Source organism: Cavia porcellus, unplaced genomic scaffold (genome assembly GCF_034190915.1).
Source record: "Cavia porcellus strain 051 isolate PalLab524CR breed Dunkin Hartley unplaced genomic scaffold, mCavPor4.1 scaffold_12, whole genome shotgun sequence".
Lineage (NCBI taxonomy): Eukaryota > Metazoa > Chordata > Mammalia > Rodentia > Caviidae > Cavia > Cavia porcellus.
Window position 1 is genome coordinate 75386809 of NW_026947495.1, and position 27194 is coordinate 75414002.

General features: G+C 45.5%; 2 protein-coding genes across 5 annotated transcripts in view; one reads left to right on the forward strand and one right to left on the reverse strand.

Annotated features, from left to right (window-relative positions):
- CUNH2orf88 (chromosome unknown C2orf88 homolog) overlaps positions 1-14129 on the forward strand; it is a 52744-nt gene extending 38615 nt beyond the window's left edge. For all 3 annotated transcript variants that reach the window (XM_063259441.1, XM_063259442.1, XM_005007640.3), the window contains one exon: positions 10919-14129. In XM_063259441.1, the coding sequence (XP_063115511.1) occupies positions 11067-11351 (285 nt within the window). In that variant the 5' untranslated portion in view covers positions 10919-11066 and the 3' untranslated portion in view covers positions 11352-14129. The remainder of the gene's footprint in view (positions 1-10918) is intronic.
- A 1079-nt stretch (positions 14130-15208) lies between these two features.
- The window catches only part of Hibch (3-hydroxyisobutyryl-CoA hydrolase), a 33413-nt gene continuing 21427 nt past the window's right edge, over positions 15209-27194 (reverse strand). For both annotated transcript variants that reach the window (XM_003478780.5, XM_013142517.3), the window contains 7 exons: positions 25302-25447; positions 23569-23655; positions 21082-21140; positions 20357-20438; positions 19158-19277; positions 18195-18228; positions 15209-15543 (listed from right to left, as the gene is read on the reverse strand). In XM_003478780.5, the coding sequence (XP_003478828.2) occupies positions 15428-15543; positions 18195-18228; positions 19158-19277; positions 20357-20438; positions 21082-21140; positions 23569-23655; positions 25302-25447 (644 nt within the window). In that variant the 3' untranslated portion in view covers positions 15209-15427. The remainder of the gene's footprint in view (positions 15544-18194; positions 18229-19157; positions 19278-20356; positions 20439-21081; positions 21141-23568; positions 23656-25301; positions 25448-27194) is intronic.

Genomic DNA, 27194 nt, shown 5'->3' on the forward strand with positions numbered 1-27194 from the left:
CTGTGCTAAGTGTGATTAGCTTAATACAGATGAGGTAAGCTTCTCCTTGTAGCAAGTGGTGAGCACTCCCATCAGCTGGGCAGTGGAGCAGCTGATTCCCTCCTAGCAGGAAGAGCTGTGTGTCCTTTCACCAAGACAGGGCCTGCAGACCAGAGCTGATAGCTCCGCCTGCGGTAGGAGCCACAGACCTGACTGGGAGCCCAGGAAGCCCTGGGACATAATATTCCTGACCAAGGCCGAGACCAGGTCATGACAGGCGCAGTGAGAGACGGTAACAGGAAACCAGGCGGAGCTTCTGCACCGTGGTCTTCATACAGATAATTCACTCAAAGCTGGGGGTGGGTGTTCTACAAACTCAGGAGAGGAAGTTTCACATTTAAGAACAGTTATGAGAGCTGGGAATTTAGCTCAGCAGTGCAGCGCCCGCCTGGCAAGCACAAGGTCCTGAGTTGGATTCCCAGTACCCCGCCTCCTAAAAAATAGTAATAATAAAAACATTTGTGATTGGAGAAAATATCATTGCAGCAATGAGTGATCCGGGAAAAGCCTGGGATCAGGACTGGGAGCTGCATTCTTCCTGCAGTGTGAACACTCTGTCAGTTCACTCTGCCAGGGCAAACACACTTGCCTGTCTCATCTGCGAGTTGTAAAGAGATGGTAAACAATATAAATTAGGCAGCTGAAGTAGTAGCTGAAGAACAGTCGTCTTCTCTCTTTATAAAGGACTGTGTGTCGTGAACTGATGTGTCCCTCTCCCCACGCTGGTCCTCTATGCTTCAGTCCTGAAACAGCGCTCGTAAGCATAAGACACCTCGTCCAGTTTCCATAGTGGCTTCTCTTACTGCTGCCGCTGTCCATGAAAGCACTTGGACGTGTTCCCTGCAGAAGTGAGAGAGATGAGGCTCAACTGACCTGCAAAGGGAGGCACAGGTGTCTCCTCCTGCAGCCTGCGGCAAGTCTGCGCCCTGGGTGCTGGCCCAGCACCTCAAGAGCTGAAATTGTAGAGCGATTTTAAAATGTGGTCCAAGCAGTCTTCTTCAGGTACAAATACATCCATCCCCTGGCTTTAGGTATCCCAGGATGTTCTCAAAAACTGGCCATGCACTTCATGAAAGTAAAAATTACAAAGAAAAATATAGACAGGAAGGGTATGATTTGCTGTTTTAATACATGTATGTTCCTAACATATGCACCCTCTCAAGAGGCAGAACACCTCCATCCCCCGGGAAGCTACTCCATGCCCCTTTCCAAGGGGTCCTCGTGCTCCCACCCCAGGGAAAGTACTGCTGCGATTTGTGCCCACCGTGTGTGTTCTGTCGGGCCCTGAAATGCATGCAGATGTAATCGGTCTTCTCTGAGATTCCTTCACGCTGCTGCAGAGAGCAGTAGTTCATCGTTTTTTACTGTAAGAATATCTCCAACCCTGGAGACTTGTGTGGTGTCCAGATTTGACTGCTGATGGATAAAACTTCTATTTATTCTAACATACAAGCTTTTTAAATTAAACAGGTGGATAAATATCTAGAAATGAAATGGGTTATTACACAGATAATTTTGTTAAACAGCCAAACTGTCCTTTGAAGTGTTTTTATCATTGTAAACTCACCAGCGGTATGTGAACCCCTGTTCTTACCAACACCTGGCACTGGGGTGTTCACTTTTAGCAGTCTCAGTGGTGATTATATTGTGGTTTTAGAAAATACCTTTTTAAAAAATATATGTAGTGAAACTAACTTAACTTTGGTGACTAGATCTAAGAATCTTACCAACAGCCTGCTGCAGCATTCATGTCAGAGATTCGCCACCACTGTCCTAGTGTAAATATACTGGAGACTGCCGAGTCCCATAAGCGGTGGTCCAACTTCATGAAAAACTGCCACACACTTTAAAAAGAGCGGCCGTGACCTTTGCATTCCCATCAATAGTGTATGAATTCCAGCTGTCCCCAACTCAGCAGTGTGGTTGGCCTTACAGTAAACATACAGCAATACCTCAGTTTATGCTCTTAATTTGTCTTATGATTTGGAGGAAGATGGCTGCAGTTGTGTTTGTGTGAGGAAGATGGTTGTTGTCACGTTGGTCACGCGATGCGTGGTTTGTGAATTGAAGCAAAATTTTGCCAAACAGTTTTGTTTGCAAACAGAAGCATTTCTGAACTGAGTTGTTACTTGTATGTGTGAAAAAATACACAGTGATCATCATAACCCTGTTTTCCCAGTGTCCAGTATCATCTTATGGTATGAATGTGTGTGTTTTTGAGACAGAGTCTCACTGTGTAGCTCAGGCTAGGCTTGAAATCACTGTGTGGCTTAGGCTGGCCTCAAACTCATGATGACCCTCTTGTCTCTCACCCTGCTCAGTGCTGGGATTGCAGGTGTGCGCCACCACGCTGGGCACCTTGAGGTTTGAATTTGCAGTTTCCTCATGGCTAATGATTCTTAGCATCTGGATCTTAAGCATCTTTCATGCTCTTGTCTGACATAGGTGATCTTGTGAAATGTGAGTCTATAGCTTCTGTCCATTTTCTCAAATGTGGGATTTTTGTGACATTTGTGTATTCTATAATATCTTTTGTCTATTTCAAAATTGAGTTTTCTAACTGTTGAGTTTGACATCTGTCTATTTTAGATTCAAGTCATTTGCTGGACAGATAATTTACAAATTTTTTGTATCTCCTGATCTCCTGCCCTGTTTCTTTTCAGAGCCAGAGTTTTTAATTTCGATTTATCTAATTTATCAGCTTTCTGTAGTGTTTCATAATTTGGTATCACATCTAGGAACTAACTCAAGATCACAAATATTTTGTTTTCTGAAGTTTTATAGTTGTACATTTTATATACAGATTGACAGTCCCTACCAAACTCATTTTTGAATGAAGTTAGTCAGCCCTGTGTATCACTAAGTTCTGTATCAGAGGACTCAACCAACCAGTTAGGGATGAAAAATATGGGGAAAAAAAATGCATCAGTACCAAACAAGCAAATTTTTGTCATGTCTTGAGCAATGTGGTGTGACACCATTGCATAGAACTTGGATTGTACTAGGTGCTGTAAATGAATAGATGACTTATTCAGGGGGATGTGCACAGTAAGTACGGTGCCACTTTACACAAAGGATGTGAGGATGTCAGTCTCCAGAGGATGCCTGCAGAAGGCAGGGAGAGTTCTGCATAGAGGGGTCGGGGTGTCCAATTGTTTCATCTCAAAGATTGAAAAAATGAGCTTTCTTTTGCACTGAATTACTGTTGCACAGCTATCAAAAATCAGCCGACTGGTATTTGTGCTGGTCTATTTCTGTCCTCATTTTTTTTCCCCAGAGATTTGCTTCCAGCTTTTATAGTTATTCTTAAAAAGGGATATGATGTCTCCAACTTTGATCTTTCCCAGAATTCTGTTTGCTATTCTTTCTTTGTATTTCCATACACAGTTTAGAATCATCATTCTATAATAAACCCAGCTGGGATCTTTATTGCAACTTCTGAATCAGTTTGTCAGTGTCTGAAAAAAGGCCCACTGGAACAGGCAGGTAGGTAGACAGATTGAGTGAGTGAGTGATTGTGGAGCAATTACATCTTCAGATCAAATCTACATTCCTTTTTCTCAGTGAAAATACTTTCATGAATAACATATAAAATGTAGTTCTTCATATACCTGTTAAATTTATCCTTAAGTGTTCATATTCTTGACACTGTTACAAATGGCATTGTACCTTCCAATTATTTTTGTCTAACCATCTAGAAATAGCTGATTTCTGACATCAATTTTATACTTGAACTTGATGTGAGTATTGTAGTAATTCCGGAGGGATATGATCTTTAGAATTTTCTGCATATACAATCATGCCATATGCAAATACAAGAGTTTTTCTTTCAGTCTTTATGCTTTTTATTTCTTCTCTCCTTCGCTTTGAGTAGGATCTCCAGGAGAAAATTAAATAAGGAGCATAAGAATTAACAGCTTTGCAGCACTGTTACAGGAAAGTGTGTTCTCATCCTTTCCCCACTGAGTTCAGCACTAGTTTGAAGAAACTCCTCCTAGTGCTGCTTGAGAAGTTTTACAATGTTTTATCAGATTGCTTTTTCTTCTTTTAATTGATACGATCGCCTGGCTTTTTACATTACTATGGTGACTTGATTTTATATTGCAGTTCTTGAACTAATTCAAGATCACAAGTATTGGTTCCTACAATGTATTATCCATTTTATATATACCAGATTTATATTGTGTCTTTGGTTTGGTAACAGGGTAATTTTGTCTTCAGATAGAATGAATTTGAATAATATTGTTATTACTTCTTACTGAAGTGTTTGGTAGAATTCTCTAGTACAGCCATTTGACCTGAAGGTTTCTTTTGGTGCAGATGTAAATTATGAACTCAATTTTTAAATTGGTATTGTGCTGTTAGATATTTTTCTTGTGTTTTGGCATTCTGGTACTCGTTTATTAATGCTGAAAACTATTCTGTTGTCTGCATTTACCACTGTTTATTCATTAACCAACAGAAGGACCTCTTGGTTGCTTCTGAGTTTTGCCAGTGAGTAAAAACATCCATTTGTAGAGACCTAAGGTTTAGACTCGTCTGTGTAAATCCCAAGAGTGCAATCACTAGATAACATAGTTCAGGGATATGTTTAGCTGCTTGAGAAACCACCCAATTGTCTTCCAAAGTGACCACACCACCCTGCATTCTCAGCAGTAATGAGTTTTGTGGTTCCACACCCTATCATGTGGTGATGTTTTGGATTTTCAGCATTCTGACAGGTTGTGCTGATATCTTCTGTTTCAATTTGCAATTTCTTAATGACATAAGAACAGTTTTTCATAAGCTTGCTTGCCATTTGTATATCTTCATTAGGTGTCCATTCAGATTTTTGACCATTTTTAATGAGGTTTTTAACACTGTGTTTCTTTAATTATTAGTATATGCACGTAGTACATAATGATCACATTCATCACGGGGAGCTGGTACATGAACATGACACCTCTTAATTCTATTTTTATCCTTCCTTGCCGCCCACCTCGCCCTTCCTTGCTTCCTTTCCCATTTGAACATTTTCTTCCTAATTCCCAAAATCTGTCATCCATTTTGGTTCTTATTTGTGCTTTTGATTTCTAACGTAAAGACAAACAATGTGCTATTTAAACATGTGTGTCCAGTTTATTTCACTTAAAAGTATGGTCTCATGCTGTATCCATTTACCTAAACATGTCTCAAGTTTATCCTCTTTTATGGCACAGTAGTACTCTGTTGTACATAAGACCATATTTTCTTTATCCACTCATCTCTTGATTGGCATCTGGGCTGTGTCCAAGATTTAGCTATTACACATTGTGCTGATACAAATATGAGTGTGCATACATCACATGGTATGATGCTGTCTGTCTTCTCTCTTGTTGCTGAGACAAAATACCCAGACACCCAAAGTTAAAGGAGAAAAGGTTTATTTAGCTCACACTGTAGAGTTGCAGTCCATACCTGGCCAGCAGCTGTAAGGCAGGGTGACTTGGCAGAGAAACAGTTCCTGGGGGCCAGAAGACAGAAGAGCAAGGAAGGGCCTTTGCAGCATCGTTCTGCCCCTTTTATCTCATCTAGACTACCAGGATTAGGGAGGTGCGAAACCAGGGGGCTGATTTAGTAATCATTCTTAATCCCAGCACTGAACCATGGATCAGTCACACACTCTAGATCCAGCCACAGCTGAAAAAGCCCACCTAGGTCAACAAGATACTCTGGGGGTATATTTAAACACAAGCCGTAACAGCTGCCTTTATAAGATACAAAGAAATAAATAGCCAGGTCAAAGGAAACCTCTAGTTTCAGTTTTTTGAGCAGTCTCCACACTGATTACCATATTGGTTTACACTCCCACTAACAGTGAGAAGCATCCTTGTTCCCCACAGCCTTACCAGCATTTGTTAGTGGTTGATTTCTTGATGATAGCTATTCTTTCTAAAGTGAGATGGAATCTCAGTGTTAATTTGTTATTTGTTGAATGACCAGTGATGTTGAACATTTTTTCATGTATTTATTTGCTGTTTGTATTTCTTTATGCGAGAAGTATTTGTTCACTTCAGATGCCCATTTTTGGATTGGGTCTTTAAATTTGGAGGTCTGATTTTTTTTAATTCTTTATATATTCCAGATATTAGTCTTTTGTCTGAGGAATAGGTAGAATTTTTTTTCCTGTTCTACGGCTTGTCTCTTCCACTGTTGGTGGTTTCTTTTGCAGTATGAGAACCCACTTGTTCTTTGTAATATTTCCTGTGCAGTTGGGTTTTAGGTCTTTGCTTGCATCTATGTCTTCAAGAGTTTAACCTATTTTATCTTCCAGCAGATTTCCTTTTTAAATTTAGATCTTTGATCCATTTTGATTTTAGTACATAGTGAGAGATACGAGCCTAGCTTTAATCATTGGCACATGGAAAGCCAGTGTTCCCCATGCCATTTAATAAGGCTGTCTTTCTTCCAGTGAAGGTGACCCCTTTGTCAAAGATAAGTTGGCTGGATATGCTTCTACATCTTTTCTGCTGTTCCACTAATCATTGGATCTGCTTTGGATTTTCTTTTTCTTTTTTTCAGTACTATTTTTATCACAGTAGCTTTGTAGTATAAAAATTAGTGGACTACGATGCCCGTGATTGCTTTTGAGTTTGCAATATTAGGATTGTTTTATCTAATTCTGTAAGGTACGCTACTAGTATTTTGATTGGGGTTGCATTAAATCTGTGTAAAATTTTGTAAGTATGGCCTTTTTCACCAAATTGGTTCTGCCTATCCAAGAACAAGGGGCTACTTTTCTATTCTCTAATCTGCAGCTTTTTGATCTTAGAGTACTGTAGTTTTCAATGTAAAGGTCTTTTACTTTATGAGATGGATTCCTTGTAAAGAAAATGTGCTCCCCCAGCCAGCATACGTCAGTTTCCTAGCCGCCTAGGCAACAGTTCCTGGTGCAGTCCCAGTAGCTTCTGTCTCAGAAAGGGTGGGCACCATGATGTACAGCTGGTCACTGTGATGCACACTGTAAGAATCAACCAAAGGCAGCCAAGTACTCTACCTCTGTACCGCCCTTTGCAACCTCATAAAAACCTCCCTCCCTGGGTCTTCAGTGTCTGATGTTTTGAGAAAGATCCTAATCAGTGCTCCTCAACAAAATAAATCTGCCTTCAAATCCTGGGTGTCGATTCTGTGTTTCTGCTACCCATTGTACCTAAGTATTCATTTTTCTTGATGCTATTGTGCATGGTGTCATTCCCCTAATTTCTCTCTCTCTGAGTTTGTGACAGACAGCTATTGATTTTTGAGTGTTGACTTTGTGTCCAACTACACTACTGAGTTTATTAAATCTAGGAGTCTTGTGGTAGTTTTGGGGATCTTCTATGCAGAATATCATGTCATCAGCAAACGATCATTTAACTCCTTCCCTTCCTATCCTTATTCATTTCTTTCCTTGCCTAACTGCTCTGGCTAATGTTTCCAAAACTATATTTAGTAAGAGTGGTGATAGTGGACATCCTTGTCTTGTCCTGATTTGAGTGAGTGTTCAGTTTTTGACCATTTAGTATGATGTTGGTTGGCTGATGGTTTGTCAGGGATGGCTTACCAGGTTAAGATGAAGACCTGTTTCAGTTTTCTGTAGGGTTTTATGAATGGGTGTTAGACTTTGTCAACTGCTTTTTCTGCATCTACTGAGATGATCGTGTGCTCTTTGTCCTTGGTTCTGTCAATGTGGTGTATTATATTTATTGATTTGCATATGTTGAATCATCCCTGCATCACTGGGATGAATCCTAGTCATGGTATATAATCTTCTTGAAGACTTGCTACATTCTGTTTGCAGTATCTCACTGAGGATTTTTGCATCTATGTTTATGAAGGAGATTGGCTGGTAGTTCTTTTTTGGTTGGATCTTTCTCTGGTTTTGGTGTCAGGATAATGCTTGCTTCCAGGAATCAGTTTGGGAGTACTGGTTCCCTTTCAGTTTCATTGGTTTGAGGAATAGTGGCATTAGATCTTCTTGGGCTTTTTTGCTGGTGGTGGTTTTGTTTTAAATTATACCTTCAATTTCATTGATAGTGGGTTATTTAGAATTTTTACTCTTGACTCAGCTTTGGTAATTCATATGTATCTAGAAATCTGTCCATTTCTACTGTGTTTTCCGTCTTATTAGACAACAGCATCTACTGAGTCAAGCAACTGCCCATCCTGGGCTTGAATTTGCTAATCCTTTGCCTCAGCCTCTCTGTTGGGATTTCAGGCATGTGTCACTGTGCTGCCTGGATCTTAATTTTAAACTAATCTGCTCTGCTTTTTAAACTGAAATCTTTAATACACTTTTTATGTGGATGTTGGTCACCTTAATGGTCACAGTTTTCTTCTCATTTTCCTCCTTTCCTGTCTTCTGAGTTAAACATACCAATCTTCATTGTTTTCAAGTCACACTTGCATTATCCTCTTAGTAGTTGCTCTGTTCAACTTTTTAAATTACCCGAATTTTTAAATGGGATAAATCTATGGATTTCTATTCAAATCCACTCATTCTTTTGGAATATCCATTGGTTTACAGAAGGAATTTTTGTTGTTTTTGAGACAGGATCACCCTCAGGCTGGCCTTAACTCACAACCCTCATGCCTTGGCTTCCTGAATGCCGGAGTTACATGCGTGAACCACAGTGCCTGGCTAGAATGAACGTTTGTTCTTGAGTGTCTGTCTGATAATTTTGATTTCTCTATTTGTTCATTTTCTATGATCATTTTTTCTTGTGCCCTTGATATACTTAACTACTTAAAATTCTGTTTCTTATGAAATGCGAAATCATTTTGGGTCAATTTCTAATGACTTTTATCTTGATTATCATTTTGCTGCTTCTCTGCATTACTAGTAATTGTTTTACTGTGTGAAGCACGTCAAATACACCTTGTGTAGTGTCTGGATTGTGTCATCTTCATCCTACAGAGTTCTAGTCTGAGTGGGACTATTTGAATTCAATCCAGCATGACCCATGACTAGCTGACTTCCTGTTTCTGTAAACAAGTCCCCATTTCTGCATTGATTGTGGCTCCTCTGTACTGTAATCAGAGAAATGAGTAGCTGTGACATGCACGTACGTGCCTCAGCCCATAGAGGCTGCTGTAATGAAATGCCTTAGACTGGGTAGTTACAAGCAACACAGATGCGTTTCTCCTACTTCTAGAAGCTGGAAGTCCACTCGGGTCAGCACAGTCAGTGTCAGAGGGTCCGCTCCTGGTTCATAGCACCTTCTGGCTGTGTTCTCATGTGGCAGTGAAGGCAAAGGAGCTCTCTGGGGTCCCTTTTATAGGGGCACTAAATCCTAGGAGGCCCCACTTCCAATGGTGTCACACTGGCGATTAGATTTTGACCTGTGAGTTTGGCAGCGGGTGGGGAGAGAAGCACTTGGTCTGTAGCAATGTGGCTCACAAACCGAAGCCAGATACTTTCTGCCTCTTTTAACGAGGGGGATGGGGAAAGGGGAGATATACTGTGTACGGGTACAAACTCCCTAAGGTGAATGTGACCACTGTGTCTTTCTAAATTGTACCAGTAAATTTTTTTTAATTTGCTAATCCCTCTTCTAGGGTGTTCTCCTAACTCCTAAGGTGTTACATTTCCTGAGTAGTAATGAATGCCTGTGTATTTGCAAGGTCTGTCCACGTGAACGCTTAGGTGGGCAGCTCCAAGGACTCCTATTACGTGTAACCTCTCGGCTCACTGTGCAACCCCAGGTGCAGAGCAGGAGCTCTTCGCTGGGTCTTAGTGGTTCTTTTTGCTCATCAGCATCCCAGTCCTTGTCTCTGGGGAGTCCTTGTGCACATCTCTGCCTGTTTCCTCTGGCTCTTTTTTTTTTGTACTGGGGATCAAACTCATGACCTCACTCTTGCCAGGCAGGCACTTATGCCAGTGAGCTAAATCCCCAGCCCCCCTGGCTCTTTTCTTAAATTCTGTCTTCCAGATCCCAGTTCCTTAGTAGCCCAAACCTCTGACAGTGGATCGTCACCCACCCTGGGCCGAACCTCAGTGATAAAGCTGGGAGCCACCAAGCAAAACCCTGGGAGGCTCAGCTGTGTGCGATTTAACATCTTGTGTCTCCTTTCTCTCAGAGAGCACAACAGTGCGGTGCCGATGCCTGAAAATACGTGCTCACAGGGGTCCTGTCCAGATTTGTAGTTGTTTTGGGAGACAGGGCAAACCTGGAATCAGCTGCTGTGTACTGATAAGAAAAAGCTGCTCATGCAAAGCCAGAGATCCTAGATAATGCAGGCTGCCCTGCTGATCCTCCCTGCAGCCTTGCGTTCCTGACATGCAGAACGTCACAGCGTGCATGTTAAGCGTGTCCGGTTGCCTTGCTCAGCCCTCATAGCACAAAGCAAACACACAGGAAGTCATGTTCAGGACGCACGGCTGAGACAGCCCCCAGCATCAGGCAGCAACTGAATCTGCTGTGCTGGTTTCTCTTGACTTTGCAGATCAGGGTCAGCAGCCCTTTCGTATAAAGAGCCAGACAGAAGGTATTTCAGAGTTTGTGGAGTTCGTGGGCCATCGTCTGTCACAGCTATTCAATTCTGCTGTGGTAGTACAAAAGCCACTCTTGACCATACATGAAAAATGAATGTGGCTGTCTTCTAACGTTTACATAAACAAGTGGCTGTAATTTGGCCCAAGAGCAGTTGTTTACCAGTATAGATAAATCTACATGGTAAAAGTTTTAGAGCTTGAAAAAATGCTTTCTGGATTTTTTTCATATGCTAATTTTACTGATTTCACTTGATAAAGCTGATTGTGTTTGCTCACATTTCCTCCAAGTGATCAAAGTAGTAAGAAGAGCTTAGTGTGTCTGTGTCATTGAATAATATGTTCTTTTCCGTCCAATGACTTCAGTGTGCAAACTCCTTCTCTCAACAGACAGACACCGATGAAGAGTGACGGGAACGCTGGCCTCTAAATTGTGCAGAGGGCCCGCGGGGCAGCATCGTGCAGCTGGGCTGCATTGCTTCCTGCTGATGCTGCTGGCTCAGCCTCTGCCACTGCTTGCCCTGGCACTGCTCACAACATGGGCTGCGTTAAATCAAAGCAGACTTTCCCGTTTCCTACCAGCCTCGAGACTGGCAAGCAAGGTGGGAGTGAACAGAGCTTTATTCCAGAAGAGAGGGTACATAGGTTGACTTCTCCATGTAAAGCCCAAGGGGACATGAACACACACCCTGGGGTCACCACGGCAGTTTCTGAGTACGCAGACCGCCTATCCCGGGAGATCCTGCATGACGCCGTGCAGCAGTGGGCTCGCAACCATGTCAAGTACTCCGATATCCCCTACATTGAGAATGAGGGCCCTTGACCCTGGGGATGCAGCACTCTGCTGGACTGTGGGTAGTCGGTGCTAGTACAAATACATGAGCCAAAAGCAGACCTGTGTAAGTCATGTAAAAGCGTGTATGATGGTGTTGCCAGCGCACGAATACCTCAGGTGAGGTGTTTTGTAAGCAGCCCTGTGTCAATAACAATTTGGAGCTGCTTGCTCATGGATTCGGGTCATGGAAGGGCTCAGCGGGGACCTGTGGCACCCAGTAATCAGGTGTATGTCACACCACTTTCATTCAACACAGCAATGGCATCGCCAAAGAAAACACTGAGGAATAAAAAGCCATACATTCCAAAAAGGAACAGAAAATTCCTATTTATCAAAATTCCCAGACAGGAAGGGTTTTGCTTTTTTCTCAAAATGTCGTGGCAAGAGAAAGGCACTGACACCACAGTGATCTGCAATGGGTCTTGTCTGCCAAAACCATTTGCATCAAAGATTCCACGGGTGAGAAAGCCACCTGTCCAGAAGAGGGTCCGCCTCGATCCTCGGTGCCCTCATGCACCACCGTTAGTGGAGGACCCCGAATGCACGGTCAAACCTTGGACTGTGAGTAACTTCAATCCGTGAGTCTGAGAGACAAGCGAGCATTTCTAAGAAACCTGACCCTGATGAACACGTGCTCACTGGAGCAGCACCGTGTGGTGGATGCCGCATGATCACAGCTGGTTCTCTCACTGCTTTAGTGCTTTGGATTAGGAGTGGGATGAATGCTTGCAATCCAAGGTTTCACTGTGCAGCCATCCTAAAAAGACACTTTTGACTGAGGCTATGACGTTACTGTTTATTGCATTCAGTTAAGAAACTATGTACTTAATTGCCTTTTAGGGGGAAAAAAGCCAGTAAATCTTAAAAATAGCAGAAGCCTAGCCTGCATTGTAGAAGACAGAGCTGGTGTTACTGTGGTTGGCTGTGACATTCCAGTGGCTCAGCGATACCACTGCTGGTAGAGGGGCCACGTGCCATTCAGATCACACAGGCCCAGAACACTCCTTCAGGGAAATCTGTGTGTACTGCTTTTGGGGTAACCCATGCCCATAGGGCATTTTTTGCCATACCCTATATTCTCAAACTTAAAAAGTGTCATAGCACAGTTTTTAAAAAAATTATTTGATGATCAAAGACAAAATCTAGGAGGGGAAGAAGATTACTGAGAGGATGAAACAGGACTAAGAGTCATCTTTTTCATCCAGATTCGCTGCACACTGAGCGTGGCTGGCCACAGCCCGTATGTGTCAGAGCCTCTCACACGGTGTAATACATCGGTGCCACTGAAATCTTAAGGCAGGAAAAGGCTTCTGCTCGTAAGCAACAGAAAAACTACCTCTACTTGCATAGCACTTTGAAGCCACACTGAAATGAGTGTTAGCTGGAACCTTTCTAACACTGTCGGACACCTACTCATTCAGCTGTAATTTCACCTCACCCCGCAATGCCCACTGTTCACTGCTTCGTATAATGAGTACCCCTCCCACCAGACCAGTGTCTCGGGCCTGCAGGGAAGCCAGGAGGTTTCCTAAAGCACCGAACCTTTACAGCCATCATGTGTTCCTACGAGTGACTCAGGCAAAAGCCTAGATGTTTTCCACTCATTTTGTATTTCGCATCAGAATATTTTTGCCACTTAAAAGATACTTAAGTATATAAAACAGTACATTCTCCAGTGAGAATACAAAGCCATATGGCAGTGTGTCACCGAGTTTTCAGCACAGGTGGAAACATGACTAGTGGCTTTGGTTACATCTGAGTAGCATAGTTTGTGTGTCCTGTGGCCCGTGTCCCAAGCCATGGTTCATGTCCATGTGGCAGCTCCATGTCCAGATGTCTCATCCCTGCCGCGTGCTCGGCACCTCGAGTAGTTTCACCACCAAGCGGGAGCCCTCAGCGAGCGGCCCCAAGGCTTGTGTACCGGTGAGCCATGGGTGACGCTCACGGAGGAGGAGTAAAGTTACACGCCTGGGACAGTTATCGGGGTGCAGCTCAGGCTCAGTGCAGTGACAAAACTGATGATCAGCTCCTTTTGTGAAAAAAGTAAAGAAGCCCAGTGGAATGGGTGCTGCGGGAGCCAGCGCCCCTGGGAAGGGAAATTCATGCCTCTGCTGGCACCAGCAGCTCAGGTGGAGTGAGGGTCAGCAGGCACGGAAGGTCAGCTCTTCCTCCTCACATCGGTCGGGATGCCGACACCCTCCACAGTAAGCCTCCCCGCTGCTGCCTCCCCAGCTGCAACCCTTCAGGCCCGTGCCTCTGGTCCCAGGACACACCACCCTCAGTTGCCTTATAAGTTTGCCAACTGCCGCTGGCTAGTAGCACAATTTTGAAGGAGACAAAGTGATGATCATTTTAGGCCCAAAGAAATAGTTTGTGTCAAACTGCCTGAGTATTCAGAATCAGCCCTGGACCAGCATGATGCTCCGACCTGCTCAGTGTCACTGCCGAGGCGTGAGACCAGGTGGAAGTGGATGCTGGTATCACAAGATCGTGATTTCCACGATCATGTCATGTCAGCAAACAGTAGTTTAAAAACAAAGTTCTGACAAGTGTATGCTTTAGTCACAATGCCCTTACCCTGTCTGTAAATGACAAGCCGTGCTCCTGCCCAGCTCGGGGCATCCGTCACCCCTGTTTATGGAGTTCGCTTTCCGCCAGCAGACCCTCCCCCTCCTGCACGAGCAGCTAGCTGGGACGTAGTGTATGTTCCCAAATGTCTGTGTGAAAACATTTTTGTAAGCATACAATAAATTCCAGTTTCAATTACCTACGAGTTATTTACTTCAAAATATTTTTTTCCAATTTTTTTTAATAGGAAAGGCTCACCATGGCCTGCCCTGCTCCAGGTGTACAGTGAGTCCACATCCATTTGTGTAGTTTCTTATTTAGGCCCAATTTCGGAGTTTTAAAATGCTAACTGTAAACCTGTCCGATGTGATAGCACCTGGATTCCAGATTTGTCCTTCGGTTGTCTAGAAGGAGAGGTGAGCCATTCCTCCTGGGCTGCCTCCGAGGAGTGTGAGGCCCTGATGCCCTTCACACCTGGGGCCTCTAGTTCCTACATAAAGGTCTCGGTTTCTTTGGGTTGGGATGGAGACACTGTAGAGAGGAACTACGTCCTGTCTGAAACACACTGCAGTTCCTTGCATGTCTTAAAAAACACTTGTCAGCCTTACCGATTGAAGGTATGTTAAACTGCTTTTAACAAAAGTTTAAATTACAACAAGCAGAGGGCACTTCAGGGACTGGGGTCTGTGACTCCCCCAGAGCAGCAAATGCTTCAAGTAAAGGGCGCTTTTAGACTCCTGGCCCCTCGGGAAGGCCGGGGCTGGGGCGAGGGGGTGTTGGGGCTCCCTCCACGGACACAGCTCGTCTTTGCCCATGATTCCTCATGTTTCTAAAAGGAACTCGTCTGCTAAAATAAAATCAAAGAAGGACCATCTGTGAAACACTCATACAGCTTCCGCCCCCAAAATTCAAGACCTTTTTATAATCTATACCTGTTTGTTTAATCAACATATAAATCACTACTGAAAGCTACATCCAAGGTTCTCATTTCAGATGTATTTAATCTCCAGAGACTTCGGATTTTCCTTTGTTCTGTTATTTTTTTTTGAGACAGGGTGCAGGCTGGCCTTGAACTCACAGTGACCCTCCTGCCTCAGCTTCTGTGATTACAGGTGTGTGCCACCATGCCCCATCTGTCTTCTAAAATAGGGGTTGGCAACCTTTTTCTGATGAGGATCAGACAGTAAGGACATTTTAGGCTTTGTAGGTCACACACATCCTGCTGCCAATATTCAAAAGTAGTCACTGATAACACAAAAGCAGACCGTGTAGCCATGTTCCCATAAAAATTAGTTTATGGACACTGATACTGAGTTATTACAGTTTTCACATGTCATGAAGTATCTATCTTGATTCCTTTCTCAACCATTTAAAAATGGAAAAACATTCCTAGTTTGCAGGCTAAATAAAAACACAGGAGGCCAGGTGTGGCCCACACACTATACTTTGCCAGCTCTTGCTCCAAATATGTGCAGTACTTTGAAAGAACAGTCCCCTCAGAGGATCAAATCCCTGTTCCCCAGTGGTTTAAAATAATTATCCAACACTTCATCAGTCACTTCTTTTAGATGAGCTGGTTTCCACCTTGGACTCTGGTCTTTATCAATCAAAACTGTCAAAAAGAAGACACAGATGTCAGAAGATCAGCCGTGGGGCGGTGGCCCTATCAGCCTATTGCTGCTGCATTGACAGAAACTGTCTTGTATAGGTGCATTTTCTGTAGCACATCTTTCCTGCAAAGTTTAAGTTTTTGTGCATGTTCTATTTTTCTTCCAAATCCAACCCTCAATCCGAATAGACAATATATTTTTGTTATGCAGTGCAGGTATTTTCTCCTAACCTTCATGGCTCCAGCTTTAGTAAAGCCTACTGAATTAACCCGGTGGTTTAAACATTCTTTATTCCTGCTTCAAAAAAACTGTAAATAAATACTCCATGCTGCAACACAGCTAACACCAGTGTTTGTGTGGCTTAAAGGGAAGGAAAGGGTGCAGCTCTGCCACCTCCTCCACATTTGGGTTTGGGAACAAAACTAATCACGAGGGGTGGAGGGAAACACTTCTGTTAAACATGGAGATGGCGGCTGCACTGCGAATGCTTGAGTTCAGACAGCTCTAAATTTAAAAACCGGACCACAGTCAGGTTACCCTGAAACCTCCTGCTTCTCCTATTTCCGGGCGGTCATCACTTAGTGTACCACATAATATCCCCACAGGACTGGGAGCAAGAAGTGGTGAAGTATAAAAACAGCACTCCTAGTCCCGGTCCTGACAGTGTGCTATAGTGACACAAACTCTACTGGGGAAACTGGGCGGATCTCGGTATCATCTCACAGCTGTGCGTGAGTCCACGGTTATCCTTGGAAAGCACAGCTGTGGTAGCAGATCTCAGTCATGCGTAAGCGTGCAGAGGTCCACAGAAGACAGGGACATTCAAAGATGCAGATCACTGAGAACTGGAAAAACCCAGCCGAAGTGTTAAGAAGCCAAATGGTCAAGCCTTCCTTGTTAGGCAGCAAGAGGAAAGCTTTCCACATAATTAAATGTGAAGACTGGAGGGTGGTTTTATCTCAAACTTGTGGACTCAGGAGTCATCCTGCCTCATCCTCTCCAGTAAGTGGGACTAAGGCATCTCCGTGCCTGGCTCAGTGCCGGAGGTTCCCCAGGTCTGGCTATGTGCTATGGGGTTCTGGGGTGACTGAACAGTGATACTAACCACTGACCTTCCCATCCCTACCAGCCTGAGCTGTGTGTTCCCTGGCGGCACAGACAGCCCCTGGGGGATGCGTCTGCCAGGAGAATTCCTTCTGCTTGAAGTCTGGCCAAGCCTGTCTACCTCCTTGAGGTTCCACCGAAGGACAAAGACTACTCATCGAATCTGGGTGTTGTTTTATTTCAAGCTAACAAACACTTCTGCCTGGAGCAGTCATACACTCTGGGGGCCACCTCAGGAGGACTCCCCAGACACCGAACCCCACTCGGAGCGACTTGTGCTGGAAAGAACATCGAGCTTTGCTTCCTAAGCAGAATGCTAAGAATTTAACAACTGTTTCCCTAGTTTGCTGACTTACAGTCACTAAACAGCTGCATGAACACTAGTTTTACAAGTCATAAACGTTCTTTCTGAAGAGGAGGGAAACTATTGTCTCTCCGTGTTGCTGGTAAGCACTTCTTTCTGCTTGATTTCATCTTTTTTCCTTAAAATATCTAAAACCAGAAGCCTCCTTTGAAGGAGCACTGTCCGAACAGTGAGCACACAAGCAACACAGACTGAGCACTGTGGCTCGCTCACCCCCCTGAGACCAGAGGGCTCGCCCATCCTTTAAGACGGGGACCTTTAAAGGACCCCGAGGCAGGTTCTTTAATTGGTTTCTGCAAAACATAACTGCCTTGGCCCCACGTATCTTCCAAAGCCTTGGACCCCAGTGCTTATCCCTAGTCTCATCACGCCAGAAATTAGGAGAGCTCTGTGGCAGGGGTTGGTATTCAGCAAAGCTTAGATGCCAAGATCGACCTTTTCATTCAGGTAAAGGCTACCCAGGGCTGGGACAGCGCAGGACAGAGCACTCGCCTGGCCTGTGTGAGGCCCTGGATTCAGTCCCCAGCACCGCAGAAAAGTAAGTAGTTGCAGGGAAAAAATATCAATGACTTCATCTCCTTTTTAAAAATACGCTGGCCTTGGAGGTGACAAGCAAAGGTGGAGAGAGTGACAACATGGTTTGTGTTTTTCCGCAGCACTAAAGGGGAGGCGGGAAGGGACCTAAGGGCTGTGCGCAGGAAGGCCTCAGAAGCAGGTAGTTCCCAAGCTCCCGAGGCATCACCTGACCTGAGCAGGACTGTCTCGGACCTGTAAGTACAGGAGGGGGTAGGGGCCAAGTTCGATGAACTTTTAACATATTCGTTTCAAAAACTGACTTCCTTTACACTCCAGATGACTGTACTTTATTTTTGTGGTGCTGGGAACTAAACCCGGGGTCTTACACATCCAAGGCCAGTGCTCTACCACTGAGCTACCCTCCCATCCATTTTTAAAGTTCTTTTGCAGCGGGATCTTGTTAAATTGCCTAGGCTAGGCTCGAACTTGTGACCCTCCTGCGTTGGCCTCCTGAGTAGCTAGAACTGTACCACCACACCAGGCTGCAGGTGCTTGCAGTTTAGCACGCAACTCTGCAGCCTTCACGGAAGCTGAGTTTTCATGACTAAATCTGATGCAAATCCTGCTTCCTGGGGGACCCGTCAGGAAACACAGCTCCGTGTCACTTACCAGCTCTGACACCTTCATGGAAGTCATGATCACCCTGCAAGAAGGTCAAGAGCAAACAGGGTGATTTCCAGCACCCACATCCCTGGCGAGGTCCTCTTCCGCCCTTCAGCCCTGCACTGGAGACCACAGCCCTGAGCCCTCCCCTCTCCCCGCACCGTCCTCGCTCCCCAGGGCTTCGCTCCCTGCACCAGCATTTAACAGATGCAGCCACTGCTACCTCCTCCCAGCAGTGACTCTAAGACATGGCCAAGGACTATACTGCTAATTAGATGGACTTTTAGTATCTTGATAACTATTTCAGGACGCAGGAGTCCATTAGGAATGTCTGCTTTCTGGTTACCAAGCCATATATTCCCTTTGGGCTGAGAGTTGATGAATCTAAATAATACCACTTCTGAAGGGTTCTCTGAACATAAGAAATGATTCTGCCTCTAGAAAGCTTAACATCTGGAAACAAGAAACCCAGGATACTAGAATTTTTCATGACATAGACATTCCTTGTGATTGCTAATTATACTTCTGATGGTACTTGCAATAGTAACCTGTCAATTATAAGACGTGGAATACACTAGTAACGCCCCTTTGTGCATTAGATACCTCTGTCTGTTTTTACACAATGTGTCTAATTTTACCAACACAGAAATTTTGATTTCCGGCATTTACACTTCTTGCCCCAGGTCAGAAACTGTGCTTGAGACATGGTTACTTTCTATCTTGAACTCCACAGGAGGCTGGAGGCCCTCTGATGTTTACCTACAGTGTAACTGTTACTTCCTGAAGGTTTCACAGCAATCTGGGCGGGAGTATTTCAACACACCAAAAGTTAACTGGCATGTTTGTTTTTATTTACAAATAGTTTAATTTTTTTGTTTATCCTTTTCCATATTTTACATGTTCTACAATAAACATGCATTACTTTCCTAACTACAAAGTGACGATACTTTTAATAATTCAAATTCTTACCATACACATCTGACTCAGCCGATACTCCATGGTGAACACCTCCTGCAAGGTCTTCGAGGCCCCCTCCGTGAGTTGCCTGAGTGTGATCTTTAAGGATGTTGGAGACATTTTCTTAATTACCTTTGGGGAAAAAAAATACTAGTTATAGCTCAATAGCTGCATTATTTATAATAAACTACCCGAATTTCTACTTTGTCACAAGCTAGAGCCCTAAGAATTGCCTTCATATGCCAGAATCTCACAAAAGAGCTTTTATCCTAATCCTGCCAAAGCACCAAACAAACTTTTTCTAAAGTGTTGCAAACAAATTCTGTACCTACTTTACATATCTATGCTTGAAGTTTGCCTAGCATAAAATCAGCATCCCAACGAGCTAAGAACTGAAATACACTCATCAAAAGCCACCACTGTCCACAGGGAAACTATCGTACATTGTGCTCGTGGGCAGGGAAGGACGCTCCCAAGTGACAGCTGGGCAGCGATGCTGGACGTGTGCGCGGCCTGGCTGCGGTCCTGGCACTGAAACGCACTTGCTACAACTCCACAGCAAACCAAAGCATACACGGGCAGAAGGCCTGCGCTGGTGTTTCCCCGAAGACAACACACAAATGGCTAACAAAGGTATAAAAAGATGCTCAAAATCGTTAATTATTAGGGAAATTCAGGTCAGAGCTACCCTGAGCTATGGCCTCATGACCTTCAGGAGGGCTCCTGTCAAGAAAACACAAGCAGCACGTGCCGGAGCCCTTCCTCTCTCGGTGGGAACTCAAGGCAGAGCAGCCTCAGCAGAAACACTAGGCTGGGCCCTGGGAAATGAAACACAGAACCGCCACACCCCCGTGGCAGTTGCGCGAGTGGGGGTGTGGAGACCCCGAGGTCTGCAGACAGAAGTGCTCGACACGCCTTTGAACAAGCCACAAAGAACTGCCATGAACCTCGCAGTTACACTTTGATTTTTGGTGCACTGTAGTTCTCGTAATCGAGGGGCCCTGTAAGCTCTGCCAAGGAAGACTCAGTCCTCTGACCCCCACATGGTGGTCTTTCCAGCAGATCCTGATATCTTGGAGCCACATTCATTCCCCAGAGCTGCAGAAATATTCTTGGGGTTCGCTGTGTCAGCAGCACACAGCCCGGGGCCCCTCACAGCAGCTCCCTGTTCCTGCCCTAGGACCTCTCACACCCAGGAGCCGTTCCAGTACCTGCAGCTGCTCCAAGGCAAAAGGTGAACCATCTCGCTGTAAGTTTTCAATGATCCCCTCCACGGTACTGGCGGAAAAGCACCTAGAGAGAAGCAAACACTTGATCTCGCCAATGTGCAAATAATATCCCATTTCTAAAATATGAGCAGAGCTGAACACAGGTTTCGCCGGCCCCATGTCAACAATGAACAATTTTCCAACTTTATTTTACAGAGTAATGAAACAAACCATTACTTTCCCAGGTAAGGATGTTAGAGTCTGTAATCAATGCAAAATAAATCCTAGATCTTTTTATTTGCTTTCTTTCATGGAAAGTGCTAAAATATAAATATTTTAACTATGGGAAAACATGCTTCTAAAGGGAAGAGACCATGTATCACTGTCTAACACCTCCTCCTCTTCTTTCCTTAGGCTGCTCTGTCAATTTCTGAAGTCACTGCAGACATTCACCTTCAGAGATGACTTTGCAAAGATAAAAGATAATTTAATTATTTTCTAGCCTCTCTTCCCACTTTAAAAAAAGACACATTGTGCATTAAAAGAATCAGCACGGAAGATTACTAAGCATAAATTACTTTCAAAGTTAAGTGAAAATAAAAGCACTGACCTACCTCATCTCAGAATCTGAGGTATTACCAAGCACAATAGAATTACAATTTTGGTAAATTCAATTTAATATAGTCTTTCCAAAGGAAGAGATCCAATTGAGATCTCTTGTAAAGTACCTGTTTATTTTGTCCATGTGTTCTTCCAGTATAAAAGGTTTGTCTTGCTCAATCTTGGACTGTTTGAAAAGAAATAATTTGAAGTAACTCAAATCTTTTTAAAATTCTTAAAACTCCACATTTAATGATATACTTCGTGATAGATTATCACTTTCACTCCAATTACATCTGACAAGCTCATAAATAACTCCTGCCATATGCTCAAGATTCAGACAGTTCGTAGTACTCTAGGCAAGCTCTTCAGTGTCAAAGGCAAAAAGGGTTCATGTATTTTTATTTATATCACTATGATCTAAGTGCACCAATGAATCTAGGGGGCCTGAGCGCTCATCCTGCCAGATTTCCATCCAGCCGAGAAATTCCCAGCACTCTCCTGGGATCCCAGCTGCAGCCAGAGAAAGGAGCTCGGCCACTCGGGTCATGGCCCTTGCTGTGCGGCCCTCAAGTTTGTATTTCTAGCTCATCTGTGCATTTTCACCATCCAGGCATTCCTGTGACCACAACCCAGTCGCCAAGGTCATGCATAGAGTGAGGACTGTGCCCTGCAGCTGCAGGTGGGGCTGGACCGTACCCAGGTGTGACAGAGGTGGCAGGGCTCTCAGCCGCAGCCTTGCAAACAGGACTAATCTGCTGGGCCCCTTCCACAGCTCCCTTACTCCCAGCTCCCAGCTGTGAGACTTGAAAAGCAAAGCTGTGTGACAGGCTGCCCCGCCCATCTCCTATCAAGGCTTCGTCCTGCGCTGAGGACCCTGGATGAGCCTCACCCGTCTTCAGCACGGTTCACAAGTACAGCTCGTTGCTTTCACCCTCTCCTTTTCTTATTCTCTTGGTTTTAAATCAGTTTGATCAAAATGCTGTCAAGAGACTCATCCAAATCACCAAGGAAATCAAGAAGGCCCAAATGACCTCCTTGACCAGGACTTACACGCAGAGTGGAGCCCCCGGGAGGCCACTTCGGCCCCACACGGGTGGGGTCAGCGCTGGGCAGCCTGGATGCAGCCCCCGCCCCGCCTTCACTCTCCCACCAAGGACTCCAGAGGCCCTGGCCGCGTGTTGAGCTGTCCTGTTCCGGGTAATGTTTTTGTGCTATTTTTCTGAATATTCCTTTATCTCACTTCTCTATACTGAATACCTTGGCTCATGAACTTAATCCTTTTCACATTTCTGGTCAAAAACCGAATTGGATGAGAACCAAACCAAATTCCCCAAAAGCTCAGCCCTGGACTAACCACGGGGTTTGACTCATTCCTCATCCAGTTGGTTTGTGACCCGAATGTGGGAAGAAGGAATTAAGGGCATGTCCTGTTCTCCACGAGGCAGCTTATCTTTTCCCCTTTTGCTCAGTGTCCCTCCTGAACTGTCAGTGCTAATCAATCTGTGGGGCTCTGCCCATCTGTGCCACCTAATCTAAATTTCTTCTCATTAGAACACGCTGTCCCTTCGGTGACACCCCCCTCACTGAAGAGAACAGTAACGAGGTTTCGGATGTGTTTGCTTTCCTTGCCCCTGCACCACCTGTCATTCTGTATAACGTCAACTCACAGAACTATCAATTACACGATGATCCGAAGATCATCCATCAAGTATCGATGTGGAATCAGGGGAGCAGCACTGCCAGCAGCTGAGGGTTTCTTTCTTCTTCTTCTGTTTTAGCTTGGGCATCGGGTGGCCCATTGGCGCTGCAAGTCCACAGGCCCGAGGGTGGCAGGCCTTCCTGCTGAGTACCCCCTCCTCCGGACGGCACTGCACCCTCTGCCCCAGCCTGCTGGCTTCGGTAAAAGTCAGTTTCTACTCTGCCGCTGGGCTCGGAGAAGACGGCCGCTCTTGGCTGTATAAGATGAGGACTCTGGGACTGTGACTGCTCCTTATAAAAACTTATTAAAACCCTGGTTTTCTGCACTAATCTACTTTCCAGGCTTCCTCCTTTGGGCAGTGCCAGGGATCAAAGTTGGGGCTCGAGTGTGCTAGGCCAGCGCTCCATCGCTAAGTCACCCCCAGTCCCGGGTGCCAGTGTCCAGGGACACCCGGCTCCTTTCAGAGGGTCCCGAGCCAGAGCCCGCCAGCTGCCCTCCCTGAGGGTGGAGCTCAGCCTGCTCAGACCTAGCAGCCACCCCAATCCCCCACTTCCACCTTCCCAAAGTACAGACATCTCACACCTGCCGCGTCTGCTCTTCTGTTCTGTCTGACTTTGGGAGTTTATGCCTCATTTTATTCCCCTATTACAATTTTAGTGGAGTTTCATGAAGAAGCATGAATTCATGATCATTATGCGTAACTAAATTTTATGTAGTGTTTTTACTGAATCTTGGCTTTTATAGGAAAATCTAAGTTAATACACTGCTGTATTCTGTTGGTAGAGGTAACCTTGCAGCACGAAAGCCGCTGCAAGGTGAAAGCTCCCCAGGGGCCGCGCCCATGCCTGCTCCAAGCTCAGCGGGCGATGACTCAAGGCCCTTCTTCCCCTGGGGCGGAACATGGCAGGGTTACCTCTGCATGGTAGGATGCCAGGACTTCGGCGATGCTTTCTTTGGACGGAGCCTTCAGGGCTAACAAATCTTCCTCTAACATGGGCAGCTGAAGGAACAGGAGGAGGAGACATCAGAAGCCCCGCAGAAACAAGAACGCTTCCAAAGCAGCTTTGTTTTTCTTTTTGGTAGCAGGAGTGGAACTCATGACCTCACTTGACAGTCAGGTGCTCTATCCCCGCCCTGCCAAATAATCCTACTCCTTTCTAGAACCCTGGTCTCAAATGCTGGTACTTTCTCTCCAGCTGAGCCCGAGGGAAATGTGATAAGGACAAAACACACTCAGGCCTGCACGGCAGACGCTGCCTCAGGTAGAATGGACAGAAGGAACCAAGGAGCACCCCAAATCTGAGTCCAGAGCCTTCTGATCCCCACCATTTCAGACAAAAGATACGGACCCAGTACTGCAGCCCAAAGTCTGATTTATGAATATTGGTTCACAGTGGACACTTGGTTCATGACACTTTTGGCAAAATTTTGTTTGATTGCAAACTCTGCATGAGGTGACAAACAGGACTGCCACCATCTATCCAGAACCATGGAACCAATTAAGTTCGTGAACCGAGGCACCACTACCACCGTGCATTTTAAGTAAGATCACCACACAGTGTGTAGAGGTGCGCACACAGCTCTGTGATGACAGCCCCACTCCCCCTCCAGCTAAGCCCCGCCGCCCGGCCACAGCCGAGGGATGTTTTGTTGCTTCCCTGTCCCTGCAGTGCATCTGTTCGGCTTGGAGAAACTTTCTGAACAACACTCACCTTAATGCCAGCCATTCTGCACCCCTGAGAAAAAAAGTGTCAGCCCTCTCTTACAAGAAGCTCTTCCTCCTTTTGTGCTGAGGACTTTCTTTGCACATATGCTGTTTCTACACTTATCACACTGCGCTCTGCCAGATGAGACAGATGGTGACTGTCTTAGCTACTTTTCTCTCATTGCTGAGACACAATGCCCGACACCCAAGGGGAAGGAGGAAGGGTTATTTAGCTCACAGTTTGCAGAGGTTTTGGCTTATAATCAGCTGACTCTAATGTGGGGCGGCACATGGCAGAGGAGAAACTGCTCATGAGGCAGAAGATACTAAAGTAACAAGAACATCCTACCCAGACTGCTGGGTTTGGGGCGGTGCCGATCCAGTCAGTGGACTGACCCAGAAATCACTCACCCCATCCACACACCCTTAAACCCAGCATTAAGCCATGAGCCAATCACATGCTCTAGATTCGGCTACCTGAATGTCCCATCAGAAAGGCTTCCAGACACGACTCTAACAGTGATTTCCTCTGCCCGCCTCTGATCCATCCCGTCTGCCCTGCTCACTTTAATGCCTGCTCTCGGCCCCGTGAAGGGCAGGTTACTGCTGCAGACGCTACTGGCGAGGTGGGCTGATGAACCCGGCAAAGGAGCATGCGTCCCCTTTTCCTCCTTCCTGACCAAATTCCACTGTGACCAAGCGTGGCCCTGCTGGACGGGCAGTGGAGAGCCCGTGCTGGCTTCCCGGTCAGCTCTGGGGAAAGAGGAGCTGGTAAATCCACATATTATTACTTCTGCTTTACTTGAGGAAACTGAGAATCTGGAAGCTTAGGCACAATTCCCGGGCCATTCAACTAGACAGAGGCAACAGGTCAGGGTTCGTACCCAGATCCACCACAAACCTGGGATCTTAACCACTCTGCTGCCTCCACACTCACTTACCTTCCCAGAATCCACGAAGTGCGTGGCAATCCCCGCTCTGTACACATCTCTTCCTTTTAGTCTGAAGCCTGTCAGTCCAAGGAAGTAGCCCAGTCTTCCTTGAAGTCTCGGCAAGAAATAACCTCCACCCACATCAGGGAACAGCCCTGTAATTAAGTACAGAAGCTTCCACAGTGACTCAAATGGGAGAGAAGCTGACCTCTTCACTGTGGGGCGCCTGCCCGTGTCCCTGGAGGGAGCGATCTACACTACATTATTACTAAGCGCAGTGCACTGCAATCAGTGTCAGAGAAGCGTGCCCTGCAGTGTACCGACTTAATTGGGGCATTTTTCAAAATCTTCATGTGTCGTTTCTGAAAGGTTTGGCCCAGACAGGACACTGTAGCCAGGAAAGCCACAACCGGAAGCAGGAAGCCCCATCTTGCCCTGCCCCTAGGAAGTTACCTGTGACGCCATCTTCCCGCCCCTGGGAATTTACATATGGCGCCAAACCTAGGACCAATGGGCTACCTGTGTATCCCTAATGCCCACCTTAGGTTCCACCCCAAACCGAGGCTATTTACAGGCCCCCAGCCGCGTGTCCGCCGGAGAGATCGCCGGACGCCAGCGGTGGGGGTTGCCGGTCATCTCTCTCCGTGTTCTCAGAATAAAGGCCGCTTTTTATTTTATATTTCTCATCTTTTGTTAATATTTTTCATCTTTTGGAAATAACTCTATCAGTTTCTACAGAAGCCGCTAAAGCAACGGCGCAGTGTTTTATATGTTTTATACTTGTATGTTACTTGATGATGCTACCTAAATGTTCCTGCTGCTGGCTTACCTTAGGAGTTGCTGACATAAAAACTGACAAAATATTTTCCTTCCAAACGACAAACAAGGCAAAAATCATACATAATCTAAGATAACTGTGGCAAAATTCATCAATTCCATTTAACACTCTCTCAAACTTAATCATCTATTGTTTTAGGAAACTAAAGATTGGACCACTAGTCCTAGTCAATGACTTGCACTTAATCTTTTCTTAACCCTCAGGATTTTCAAAATTATTCTACTGGCAACTACTGAAAATAGCACACATATGTGTAACTCCAGTGTACGATTTTTTGGTTTTCAGAGCTCCTTCAGCCATTGTGATCCCGGTTGATAAATTGTGCAGCTATTCTAAGGATGTCTGAATTAATTCAGTTGAGATAACCACATATGCCTTCAAATTATTTCCAGTTCTGCTTGACAGAAAGTTCCTGCATCTAAAGGAATAAGCAGCTGTCAGGAGATAAGCAGCTGGGTCTGAAGCGGCCCTCCCGACCTCCCCTGCCCTGTGGTCCCCGGCCTCATGGAAGGAGCCAGTGCCCAGCTGCCCCCGGGCTAGTGCCAGTCCCTCACCCCCAGCAGCCACCACACCGCCCGGGTCTCCTCAGGTCCCTCCATGGCTGCCTGCCTCTTTCGGATTAAAACAATCGCTTTCCCCAAGTCTTCTTGGCCCTTTCCCAGCATCTCTTACTATTCACTTGCCAAACTCCAGCCATCTGCTCTTCCCTGCCCGACCCTCTCCTCTCCTTCCACTGCGAAGTCTCAGTGACACCCTGCCCGCCCGCCCACCTGCCACTGCGATCACCATCACCACGGCCACAGCCTCCGCCAGCGCCATCGCCATCGCCATCGCCATCACCATGGCTGCCTCCTTCCGTTCTCCCTCACCAGCACCGAGCACTGCAGAGCCTCGGCCTGACCTCAGGCTCTCGTCTCTTTCTTCTGTACACATTTCCCTTGGTTCCCATGGCTTTAATAATATCTCTCCGTGATTACTCCCTGTTACAGACTGAACAGCTCACCTCAAAACACAATGCTGCAGCCCTAACCTACAGTGTGACCGTATCTGGAGACAGGAAATCA